Here is a 12,162-nt window from a genome sequence, read left to right as displayed (position 1 = left end):
TCTGCTAAAAGCTCCTTGCAGTGCGTGGTGGGGCCTCTCCCCAAAGGCTGGTTCCAGTCTCCCTGTATGATCCTTCTGTTTCCTGGAGAGTGACACACCACGGCATCCCTCTGCTACAACATGTACCACATTTCCAAAGAGCCAAGTGTAGAGAAAAGTGAGGGTGATGAGGCACTGCTGCTCCATAATTCAGTTTCTCTTGTTTGAGATGCCGACTGTCCTCCCTCTACTCTCATGGGCAGAGAGTTCTGGGGAAGCCCAGGTATTGGCCAAAGCTATTAGTAGTTTCAGCTGCCAGTGGGCACAGCTTCCACCGAATCAACTCTGGTACTGAGGCTGTGAGTCTGCATCCCGCGGACGCAGTGGTCCTCGTGGTGAGAGTAACAGCCATTCACCTGTTCCCAAGGAGAACACACGCTCCTGGCTTGCTGAGAGTCTTCACTTGTCCACTAGTTCCTTTCCGCCAGGACTCTCCCATGGCCCAGCCTACCTTTGCTTACCCCCAGAACATGCTGGAGAAGCGCTGCCAGGAAGGCAGCTTTCACACGTTTGGGTGAAGCTGAAGTGCTTTGCACTGTAGCTGCTCTTAACCATGGCAACCTTCCAGCTCAGCTTGTCCAGCATCTGGTTTCAGTCTTTACAACAGTCAAGTTCCTAACTGGTAATAAGACTCACACTTAAAGTTAAGACCAGGTTTCATGTCTCAGGGCCCAAGGTTCGGTTTGCCCACCCCTCCCTGCTTACTTTCTAGCTCCCTTTCTCCGCCCTCAGCATGGCCCTGGAACGACAGCCTGCATTTACCAAGCACTTAGCTGTCGCATCCTGTCTGCTACCCCTCCCCTCCTGCTCCTTAGTTTTGGTATCAGACACACTGTTCCAGGACAACACTTTAGACTCCTATAGTTAAAATGGAAAATGTAGTTAAAATATAACAGAATCAGTGAAAGTACTTTTACTGTCACCAAATGTGGCTTTCCACAATGTGCAGCATCCCACAAGCTGTTTGGGAGTCGATGTCCCCAGGCCTCAGAATTGCACAATGGCACAGCCAGAGGGCCGTTAGTGCTGCCTTCCCAGGTGGGAACGTCAGACCATGAGCCCACTGTTCTTGAGGGGGATGACTGAAGGCTCATTGGCTCCTCTGGACACTCAGTGACAGCACCTGTCAGCTTTCGACTCTTCAAAGGAGTCAAAGAACAGACGGTCAGGAGGAGACACTGCAGCTAGGGAGCAGCTGTGGGGCCCGACGTGATCAGCGTTGCTGGCTTGCTCAGATCCCAGGTTTCAGCCAAAAGACTTAACAAAAGTTCCTCTGGACGGCGGCCAGCGCATGTCCTGGCATAACTCCCTAAGGAAGGGGAGCAATGGCCACTTCCATCTGTGGCTTCAGAGGCATGTCTCGGCCCACAGCCAGTGTAGCGCCTACTAGCTCTGTAACGTGGGGAAGTCGGTTAATCTCTCTGTGCTCGAGCGTCCTCGACTGTGGAATGGGGCTAAGAGCAGTACCTACCTCTCAGGGTTATTGTGGCAATTAAATAACTTAATAACATATGTAAAACCACTCTGAACAGTGTCTGGCACAAGTGCCCAATAAATGCTAACTACCCATATTAACAATGGCAGTAACATCGCCCTGCTCCTGGTGGTTGCCTCGGCGACTGTGAGCACCACCCGGCCTCTCTCAGGCCTGCCTCCACCTGTGTCATCTTGACCACAGCAAAGACTAACTTCACTAATAATGTAAGGGGAGGCCCTTGGATTTGAGCCAGACAAAGGATCAAGTGCTGGATCTGCACCACAAGGACAAGTCATTTTTCCTCTCTTGTCTAAAAAATGGGGATGTGATCCCTGTCATGCTGGCTTCCTGGTGGGGCTGGGAGGTCCAAGGGGATCAGGCATGAGAGAGGACTTTGTCAGTGGCTGAGAGCTTGAACAGAGACAAGGACACGGGGTGGGGATCGCAGCTTTACAGCAAAGGCTGGGCAATTACAATCTAGATCGCGTGGCTCTGGGTTAGGTAGCCTTTGGCATGATATTCCCTAAGGCTTCTCCCTGGACCTCCAAAGGATCTACCTTGCTCCCTTTTCTCTGCCAGTGTTAGTGTTCTCTCAGCCCCTTCTTTCCTTTTTCTCCTGATGGGCCTTGACACTTGGCATGCCTGGGCTATCAGTGATTTGCCTGCCTTGTCCCCTGTCACTGCCTCTCTCCAGCAATAGAGGCCACATAACTCCCTCCTATCGGCTCTGGGTTTGGCCTTTCCTTGGGTACTGTCTTCAGTGTCAGCCCTAATCTAGAGTTGGGCCCCAGTAAGCCTACAGCATGAGGGAGATTATGAGATATGTGAAAACTGGTAGCAAAGGCCTCCTCTTGTCCTCCCTTAATTACTCCCTAGAGATATTTGTCTCTACCGTACATGGTCAGTCTTTTAGGACAGCCTCCACCCCACTCCCAGCATCTGCTCCATGTTTTGAGCTCAGACAAGCTTGTGTAACAAATTTTGGTCAATTCAATCCATTATATCCAGGTTTTGTTTAGGTATTTGGAATATGACTATTTCCTGGATAGTAAAGACATAAAAAGAAGAAAAACAAAGTATCTTCTGTGTATAGTACTTCAGAAATTATGAAGCATGCATTGTTATCTCATTCTAGCAACCTGTCATATAAATAGGACAGGTGCAACAATTGCTAAATCCTATTTTATAGGAGAGGAAACCGAGGGTGAGAGGCTAGGTGATTTGCCCAAAATCACATAACTTGTTAGAGCGTCACCTGAACCTCAGGCTTCATGGTTATGAACCCAAGGCTTTTTCCTTTACACCAGTGGTCCCCAACCTTTTTGGCACCAGGGACCAGGTTCACGGAAGAAAATTTTTCCACGGCCTACAGGGGATGGTTCCAGGATGATTCAAGCACATTCCATTTATTGTGCAGTAAAACCTGTCTGCTAATGATAATCTGTATTTGCAGCCACTCCCAAGCATTAACATCACCATCTCGGCTCCACCTCAGATCATCAAGCATTAAATTCACATAAGGAACGCACAACCTAGATCCCTCACATGTGCAGTTTACAGTAGAGTCCGTGCTCCTATGAGACTCTAATACCACTGCTGATCTGACAGGAGGCGGAGCTTATGTGATATGAGTGATGGGGAGTGGCTGTAAATACAGATGAAGCTTTCCTCGCTTGCCCGCTGCTCACCTCCAGCTGTGAGGCCCAGTTCCTAACAGGCCGATACCGGTCCACGCAGCCCAGGGGCTGGGGATCACAGCTTTACAGCAGGCTATCCTGGGTACTTTCCCATCTTTCTAGGCAAAAACATCTTCCAAACAGCTCATACAATGTTAATTACTGCTATAAAGATCTATACATGTGTGAATTTCATGAGCAGGCTCTATTAAATTGGCCTTGCCATGCCACCACATAGAATTCACTGGGAAAACATCAAAGAGCACGGGTGTCATGACATGGGTATCAGGAACAACCAAAGATGCTATAGCACCTCATTTTCCTACCTTCGCCAGGCACGCTGGATGACTGCTGCTGCCTTGTTCTTTTTGCGAAACAGCTCTTTCCTACTTCTTTCTCTCTGAATTATCTGCAGGCGGAGCTCTACGGGGAGAAGGTCAATATTCACATTCTGCCCAGAGAGGGAACCAAGTGTTGGATCAGTCTCCTGAGATACCTGAATGTCCTCATACAGGATAGATGTCCCCATCGTTCTGGCTCCTGCCCTCAACTCCTCTGTGCTCTGTGGCACATCTGAATAGACCCCTCCAGCAAGCTTGGCCTGTGTCACTTTGCTTCTTGGTGTGCGATGGTGAAGAGGATTCTGCCCAGCATGGACCACCTCCCCCCTGGCACTGCTGGGCCGGCTGGAACCAGCCGGGGAGCACCTTCCTCCTTTGAGCTCTTGAATGCGCCTTTTCTGGGGGGCACATTTGGCTGTGGGTGCTGTGTCATGCCACCTCCTGGGCTTCCGGTGGCCGTCCTGCTGTGGGAGGCTTGTAGCTGCCCGATGGGGGTCCTCTCCTTTCTCATCAGGCCTGGCCCCCCTAATGCAGGGGGGCTGCTTCAAGAAGCCTTTCCCCTTTTCACACCGCTGATCACCAGCTGTCTCACCTCTGGACTTCTCAACAGAGGGGACTCCTGAACGCCTGTTTCCATCACTGCCTTCACTGGGTCTGAAGTGGACACAGGCAGATTGGCCTTTAGAATGTTCTCTGGATGTTTCTTGGGAAAACAAGGAAAAAGCAGAAGAATATTTATTTTCTAAAACTTGTACAGTAGGAAAATTTGTTCATATAAAATATTCAGGCTTAGCCTATAGCATCACATGATAGTAGCAATTAACTTGAAAGCCTTTCACTACGCATACCTAGAAATGCTGACTAAAATACAGTGGACTTCCTTTTAAAAGCACCATCATGCTTTTAAGAAAATAAAGGAACTCTCTGGAGGCCAAAAACAAAGAGAAAACTGAAAATTAAAGCAATATGTATGTGAGCTAATCCAACAACTTTCTAGGCATGGAGTAGTATTTGAATGGGCCAGGATGGTCTTATTAAATATCTGGTTGTGTTTTAACATCCAAATAAGAACAGAAAATGAGGCCTTGTAGGCAGAAAGTTAACTGGACCCAAGACTCTACATGAAGCCAGGACTCTTCAAGGGATATACCTTTGGAAAATGATAATCCAGACAAAAAAATCTGCTTTCCAGCACTGGGAGATGACAAGGAAGTTCATCTCAGCCTGGTTTTGGATAGAGTACAGAGTCTGTCACAGTGATCTTTCTAAAGATTATGTCTCCTTCCATCTCCCTATTTGAAACAATGAGGTTAATTATAATAACAGCTCACATTTACAGAGTGCTTTAGGCACTGTCCTTAAATCTTTACATGGGCTATTTCATTGAGGTTCACAATTTTCTAAGGCAGGCATTATTATCTTTTTTTATAAATAAGGAAATTGAGGCCTAGAGAGGTTAAGTAACTTGCACAAGATTACACAGTGGTAGAATCTAAATATGAACTTAGGCTGTGTGATTCCAAAGCTTGTGCATTTAATCAATATGCTTTGCACACATTATAAACAACAACAAGGAAGAATTATTATGAGGGAGAAGAAAAAAATGACTTGACTTGCTAAGAGACCTTGGACAAGTCCCCGTCTCTGGGCCTCTGTTTCTTGACTTGTTTTGAGGAGGCTGCACTAGATGCTTTCTAAAGACCTCAACCTCTAACATTCTCTGAGACAGAATGAGAGAGAAAACGAAGGGGTATTTCCTACTTCTCGGTTCTTGCTGGGGTGCCCATCCTCCAAGTCAACACTGATCAGTTAAAAGCTGTAACCCTTCTTTATGTGGCCAAACATAAAGTGGCTTGTGGTGTCCTTTGCCCAGTGATGTTGGGGTTTCCCAAGGATACCATGCTACTGAGGCTCTATGGTCACTCTTGATTCCTAGAAGTGCCTCCCTATTTTCCAGCTCTTGGGCAGGTGAATGAGGACAAAGCCTGTCCATAAAACTAGAGCTCCCTTTCCTTACATCTAAAGCAGTCTCACTGCCCACCTTTCTTTCAGCTGTCCCTGAACTCTGGATGCTCAGCTTCTGCTTCCATATTAGAATCTGACTCTTTACAAAGGTCTCTTATTCAGGAAACCGCTTCCCGTCCTCAAATGAGCGAGAAGCTCCCTACCTCAGAGTTGTTCTAGAACAGTAACTTACAAAATTCTTTGAAAATGTCCTATACCAAGACAAAACTGCTACATTGTGGTACAATTTACTCATATGCTTGCATGGGCACACACACATGTATATATACATAGATATAACTGAAACATAAATGATTTAGTGAATTGTATAAAGGCAAATCTTTGCCATAAAATAGTATTCCATTAAAGAAAACATGAGTATAATTCCAATAAATACTTTTCATCTTGTGTTTAATGACCTGCCTTTCATCTCTGAATCTCCAGAACCTAGCTAGTACCATATAACTATAAATTCAGCAAATACTTATGTGCCAGACACCTGCAAGGTGCTAGAGATACAGAAGAGACACATCACCTCTCATGATAGATTGTTTAATGGCCAAAGATTCTTCCCATCCTAATACGTACATACTTTTGTAATGTAATATTGCCACATCTTCCATTCAGAGATGGAGTCTATTTCTCTACTTCCTTAAATCTGGGTTGCCATTGCAACTTGCTTTGATCAAAATAGTATGGTAGAAGTGATATGAAAGTTCTGGAGTCCAGGCCTCAAGATGTCCTGCAGCTTCTGCCTTTTCTCTCTCAGAGCACTGCTCGGAGAACAATATGTGAGGAAGATGGTCTACTGGAGAATGAAAGGCCACACAGAGGAGAATGGAGGCACCTGAGCCAACAGATAGCACCACTTGGCAGACACATAAAGGAGGCCATGTAGGGCTTTCCCACCCAGTCAGTCTTCTAGCAGCCACACAAGCCCAGGTCACACAGCAGAGGAACTGCCCAGCCAACTCACAGAACTGTGAGGAATAAACTGTTATTGTTTTAAGCCACTTACTTTTGGGGGTAGTTTGTTATGTCACAAGAGATAACCAACACAGAAACTGGTAACTAAAAAAGAGAGGTGCTGTCCTAATAAAAATCTAAAACTTGTGGCATGACTTTGGGACTGGTTGGTGAGCAATGAAGAGAATGTTGGTGAAGGTGGGAAAAGCAGAGAAGAAATTGCTGTTGGAGTCTAGAGAAAGGTGAGCCTTGTTATTCAAAGAGAATAACTGGCAAAATTGTCACTTGCAGTAACGTAGAAGACAGAAGATACCTAATGAACATGTGGATGTGGCTCAGGAGATTTCCAGGTGGAATGCTGAAGAAAACAATTGCTTTTTAGGCTGCATATCACAAGGTATGGGGAGAAAGAAAGAAAATAAAGAACTAATTTGTAAGCAGAATTTAGAGGAAGCATAAAGATCCCACGATGTGCTTGGTTAGAAAATAAAACTGTAAACATTTTTATTCTTTCCAGCCAAGAGTCTCATTGTAAGATATGGCCTCAGGACAAAAAAATCATATCAACAGTATGGCTGTATGACACTCTTTATTATGAGCTCAAAAATATTTAAAGTGGTGCACAGTGGGCCCTCTCAGCTAGACAAAAGAATTTCTAAGAATTTCAAGGACATTTTCCCACCGAAGTCTAAACCACTCACATTAGAGAAAAGTTTGTTTGGAAAATAATTATGGATGTGGTTTTTGGAACACAGAATGAACCCGATTGGATTCACAGGAAACCAGTGAGCCTTTGGAGATAATTGTATCACTGAGAATATCTGGAGCCTGAACTGGTGAGGCTTTTGAAACAAAACGAAGCCTCTGGGTCCCCAGTGTACTACAGTCAAGAACAGATGGAGAAAGCTTCTCAGCTGCAAAAGGGGCCCATTTCTTATGGAAAAGGAAGGACTTTTTGGAGAGCAGAGCCAAGAGCCAAGGAGAACAATGGAATATGAAACCACACAGGAGTAAAATGAGAGACCTTAATCAAAAAACATTCTATACCTCAGAGTAGGGGTCCTGGCAACGTGTGACCAGCTGGCTTTCAGAATTGCTATGTGCCTCCTATTATACTCATTTTTGGGAGCATCTACTGTGGTTATTCTGTTCCTGTCTCACCACTGCTTGCTGGATGTGTGGGGGTTGAGAATGTACCTTTCTGGTTGAGTGATCTCTGAATCAGATCAAGTCCCACCTGGGAAACCTGAACCACATCTGGACCTGATACAGGTCAAGATCCTAGACTTCAAGCATGATGTGATAATTGGAATGAGATTTTGGGGCCCTGAGATAGGGGTAAGAATATCTTGTATGTGGGAGGAATATGAATAATCTGTGACCAAACAGAACTGTGACATTGTTTAACAGCCAAAAATTACTCCCATCTTAGTCCGCATAAAGGTGGAATCTATTTCTCCACATCATTTAGTCTGGAATAGTCTTATAACTTGCTTTTGATCAATAGAATGCGTGCAAATTCTCGAGCCTGTTTTTCAAGAGGTCCTGTAGCTTCTGCCTTTGCTTTCTGAGAATGCTGTCCTGAGACCACTCTGTAAGGAAGCCAGCTAGTCTACTGGAGGATGAAAGGCCTTGCAGTGCAGAGTCAAGGAATGCCAGCTGACAGCGAGGATCAACTGCTAGGCCTTCAAGTCAGTTTGTCTTAGACCATGCAATTCAGCTGCCTTTCCACCTGAATATAGCCACATGGATGAACCTGCAGAGAGACAGCCCAACCAAACCATAGAATCATGGTGAAATAATACATTGTTGTTTTAAGCCACTTGGTTTTTCTGGGGTTTATTATGTAGCAGTAGATAACTGAAACAACCCTGCTCTTTATAGATCTGTAATCTAGTGGAAGAAATAAAGTCAACCAGTAAGAACAATAAAATATTATAATCTTTATAATAGGGAAACATAGGAGAGGTATTGGAGCATGTAGCAGGAAAATGTAGCATCTTTAAGTGGGGAGATATGGCTGTATAGAAGAAGTAACATTCACCCTGAGATCTGAAAAATAGAGGAAATTTCACCTGCAAAGGCCCCAAGCTAAGAAAGAACTCAAGGAAATTTGACATGAGTGACACATCATGAGAGCCTAATTAAAGCTGGTTGAATGAATAAATGGATGAATATGTAACACAGAATCACACTTTCCTTAAGAATTACATTGCTGACATACTGTTGCTGTAAAGTGGATTATGGAATTATATTCCAGGAATGTTTATGGTTATGTATGTATACTATTTTTTTTTTTTTTTGAGACATAGTCTCGATTTGTCGCCCAGGCTAGAGTGAGTGTCATGGCGTCAGCCTAGCCACAGCAACCTCAATCTCCTGGGCTCAAGCGATCCTCCTGCCTCAGCCTCCCAAGTAGCTGGGACTACAGGCATGCGCCACCATGTCCGGCTAATTTTATATATATATTTTTAGTTGGCTAATTAATTTCTTTCCATTTATAGTAGAGATGGGGTCTCGCTCTTGCTCAGGCTGGTTTCGAACTCCTGAACTTGAGCAATCCGCCCACCTTGGCCTCCCAGAGAATTAGGACTACAGGCCGCGCCCAACCTGTATACTTTTTTGTAGTTTTTTTTGGATAGATTAGCAGTATGGCTTAATAGTGATAGTTACTGAAGACCTACTGTGGGCCATGGGCTATAACAAGTACTCTATATTAATTATTTTATTTCTATCCATAACTGCCTTTCAGGGTAGACAGTAGACCCCTTACTTTATAGCTAAGGAAATTAAGTTCCAGAGAGACAGACTGAATTGTCCAAACCCTGAATTAAGTGATCATGAGATCCCAGTGACCCTTTCTGGGAGTGTACCAGGTCAAAACTATTTTCATAATAATATTAAGACATCATTCGCATTTTTCACTGTGTTGGCATCTGCACTTATATTTTGGGAGGGGTCCCACCATTCCCTAACTTATAAGAGTAGGATCAATGTGTTTGAATTGCTTTGTGCAAATAATATGACTCATGCTGAACACCTGCTTTCCTTCTGGAAGTCTGGAATTTTGGCATATGCTAGGCAGAGAGTATCTATAAGATTGACTCCTGCTAAATATCCTGGAGTCCTACATTCAAGTGAGCTTTCCTGGTAGACAAAAGGTGTCTAACTGGTTGTTACAATTTATTTCTGAAAGAATTAAGTGCGTTGTGTGTGACTCCTCTGGAAGAGGACTCCTGGGAGGTTGTGCCTGGTTTCCTCTGGACTTGGCTTCATGTACCTTTTCCCTTTGTTGATTTTGCTTTGTGTCCTTTTGTTATAATAAATCATAGCTATGAGTACAACTATATGCTGAGTCCTGTGAGTCCTCTTAGCAAATTACCAAACCTAGGAGTGGCCACTGGAACCCCTGAAACACTGAGTGAACTCCACATAGGATAAATTGCAAAAACCCATGCCAAGACACATCATATTAAACTTTTGAAAATTAAAGATAAAGACAAAAAATCTTGAAAGCAGTTGGAGAGAAATTACATGTTAGCTAGGAATGTTCTCAGGAATATAATTTGAATGACAGTGGACTTCTCATTTGAAACTATGAAAGCCAGAAGGAAGTGGCACAGTATTTTTCAAGTTCTAAAAGAAAAACAACTGCCAACCATGAAAGAGGTACACTCAAAAACTATAAATCCATCAAGATGGAATGCTAAAAAATGTTGCGGTAACCCACAGAAAGGGAAGAAAAGAGAACAGAGGAAACAAATAGAAAACAAATCATAAAATGGCAGACTTAAATGCTAACATAATAATTACCTTAAATGTAAATGGTCTAAATATATCAATCAAAAGAGTCCACGGATTGGTATGAGATGGCAAAGGCAATACACCTACCATTTGGCTTTCTGGAGTTTGTTCCCTGCAAGTCTGAGGAAACATACTCTTCCTTCTGGGGGACCCTGCCTCGAGGCCCTCCTGGAGACCCTCTGCAGTCTCCTGGCTCAGGGCCCTGGGTTGTGTTGCCGGCAGGAGGCTGTTTGCTGGAGGCACAGCTCTGCCTGCTGGGCTCGTCCTCGGTACTGGGCAGACAGGTTAGGGCTGGGGGTCTGCAGGAATCTGGGCTCCACCTTCCTTTCTGCTGTTCTGCCTCTTTTCGCTTGTTTTCTTCCTCTCGTTTTCTGGAAGTGAAGCCAAAGAGGAAGAGGAAAAAATTAAAACAGTATCACCAGTCAAGTGACCCTGAGTGAGGTTTCAATTTTAAGAGAAATTGAAACATCTCCACATAAAAGGAGATGTTTACAAATTCACATTTTCCAAAAGCAGTCTTTTCTCCAGATAAAATAAAAAACATCTCTTTTATACCAGGCCTTATTGCTCAAAAGATGATGGAGCTGAAAAGAATATTATGGATCAGTCTTTGCACTGTTGAGACACACATGATAGATAACCAGGCAACTTTTTGGTGTGAAACATAACACATTCCCAAAGGTATGTGTGATCCCTGGAGCTACCTGGAACTCCACACTTTTTCTCTTGTTCCAGAAAGCATATCAGAATGGAAGAAATGTTATAATAATGTGCTTGCAGAGAGGAAGCAGTCATTAATTTTGTCTGGAGGAATCAAGAAGGTCCCAGCTGTTGATTCTTAAAGAGGTATAGGAGTCTGCCAGGCAGATTGGTGGGAATAAGGATTTAAATCTGGGCAAAGGCAGGTGGTATATGGAAAACCCAGGTCTGTTTTGCTTCTTGTGATATTTGAAAAGAGCTTGTCATATACAGTAGGTACCCAATATATATTTACTGCCCAGGTGATTCACAGTTACTATTCAGGAAGAGAATTTGGTAGCCACTTAAAGGTTCAGTTTAAAGTAGAATTAGTAAGGATAAGGTGCAGAGAACCCTGTGCTGGGAAGTATAAGAAGTTTTCTAGTCCTGCTTTGGCCAGTAACTATCGAATGACCTTGAGTGAGTCACTTTCCCGTCAGAAACTCTGCTTCCCAGGTCCAACAGTTGTATGATAGCTCATAATCTTGACTTGATTTAGGGGTTTGTTTTGGAACCAGCTATCGTTCCAAAATTTAGGATTTCTTTTGTAATGAGATGGAGAAGTTGTTTTATGGTAATAGCTGGCTGGCACCAGAGTTCCTCTTGTGGTGGTGGTGGGGAACCTTGATTGGACAAATATTTTAATAAGCTTCGGGACAGGATCAAGGGCTGACAGGTGAAACCTTAGGGCCTAGCAGGTGACTGGCCCTGAAGCTCCAGAGAAAAAGGCTGCCCTGTAGGAGACAAATGTGTTTGTAGCTCCTCACCTGGAGGGAGGAGATAAAAGAACAAGGGAGAGAGAAGGGAGGAGGAAGAAAAAGAAGAGACAGAGCAAGGACCAGGACAAAGGAAATCCTCCTGTGCTACGATAACAGAAAAGGCCTTCAGAGCTGTGCTCTTTGCATATTAATGGGTCAAATCACTTGGGTAGTTTGGTAATTACAGATTCAGATTTGGCAAGTCGGAGGTAGGGCTCAAGATTATACAGGTGTTGCTGGTCCTCTGACGATACCTTGAGTAGCCAGGCTGAAGAGAACAGGAGGGTCTAATATGGACTGTTAACTATATCATTATGGGATATGAAATGCATGATATGAAATGTGATTCGCTGGGATGA

General features: G+C 44.1%; 1 protein-coding gene across 5 annotated transcripts in view; it reads right to left on the bottom strand.

Moving 5' to 3' along the window:
* Positions 1-12,162, bottom strand: part of INVS (inversin) — a 152,452-nt gene that overhangs the window by 7,246 nt on the left and 133,044 nt on the right. For 4 of the 5 annotated variants that reach the window (XM_076008871.1, XM_012768988.2, XM_076008872.1 and 1 more), the window contains 2 exons: positions 10,395-10,678; positions 3,519-4,236 (listed from right to left, as the gene is read on the bottom strand). In XM_076008871.1, the coding sequence (XP_075864986.1) occupies positions 3,519-4,236; positions 10,395-10,678 (1,002 nt within the window). The remainder of the gene's footprint in view (positions 1-3,518; positions 4,237-10,394; positions 10,679-12,162) is intronic. The other variant, XM_012768995.2, reaches the window with a different exon arrangement.

The sequence above is a fragment of the Microcebus murinus genome, chromosome 12 (assembly GCF_040939455.1).
Source record: "Microcebus murinus isolate Inina chromosome 12, M.murinus_Inina_mat1.0, whole genome shotgun sequence".
In the NCBI taxonomy this organism is placed as follows: domain Eukaryota; kingdom Metazoa; phylum Chordata; class Mammalia; order Primates; family Cheirogaleidae; genus Microcebus; species Microcebus murinus.
This window is presented reverse-complemented; position numbering and strand designations above follow the sequence as displayed.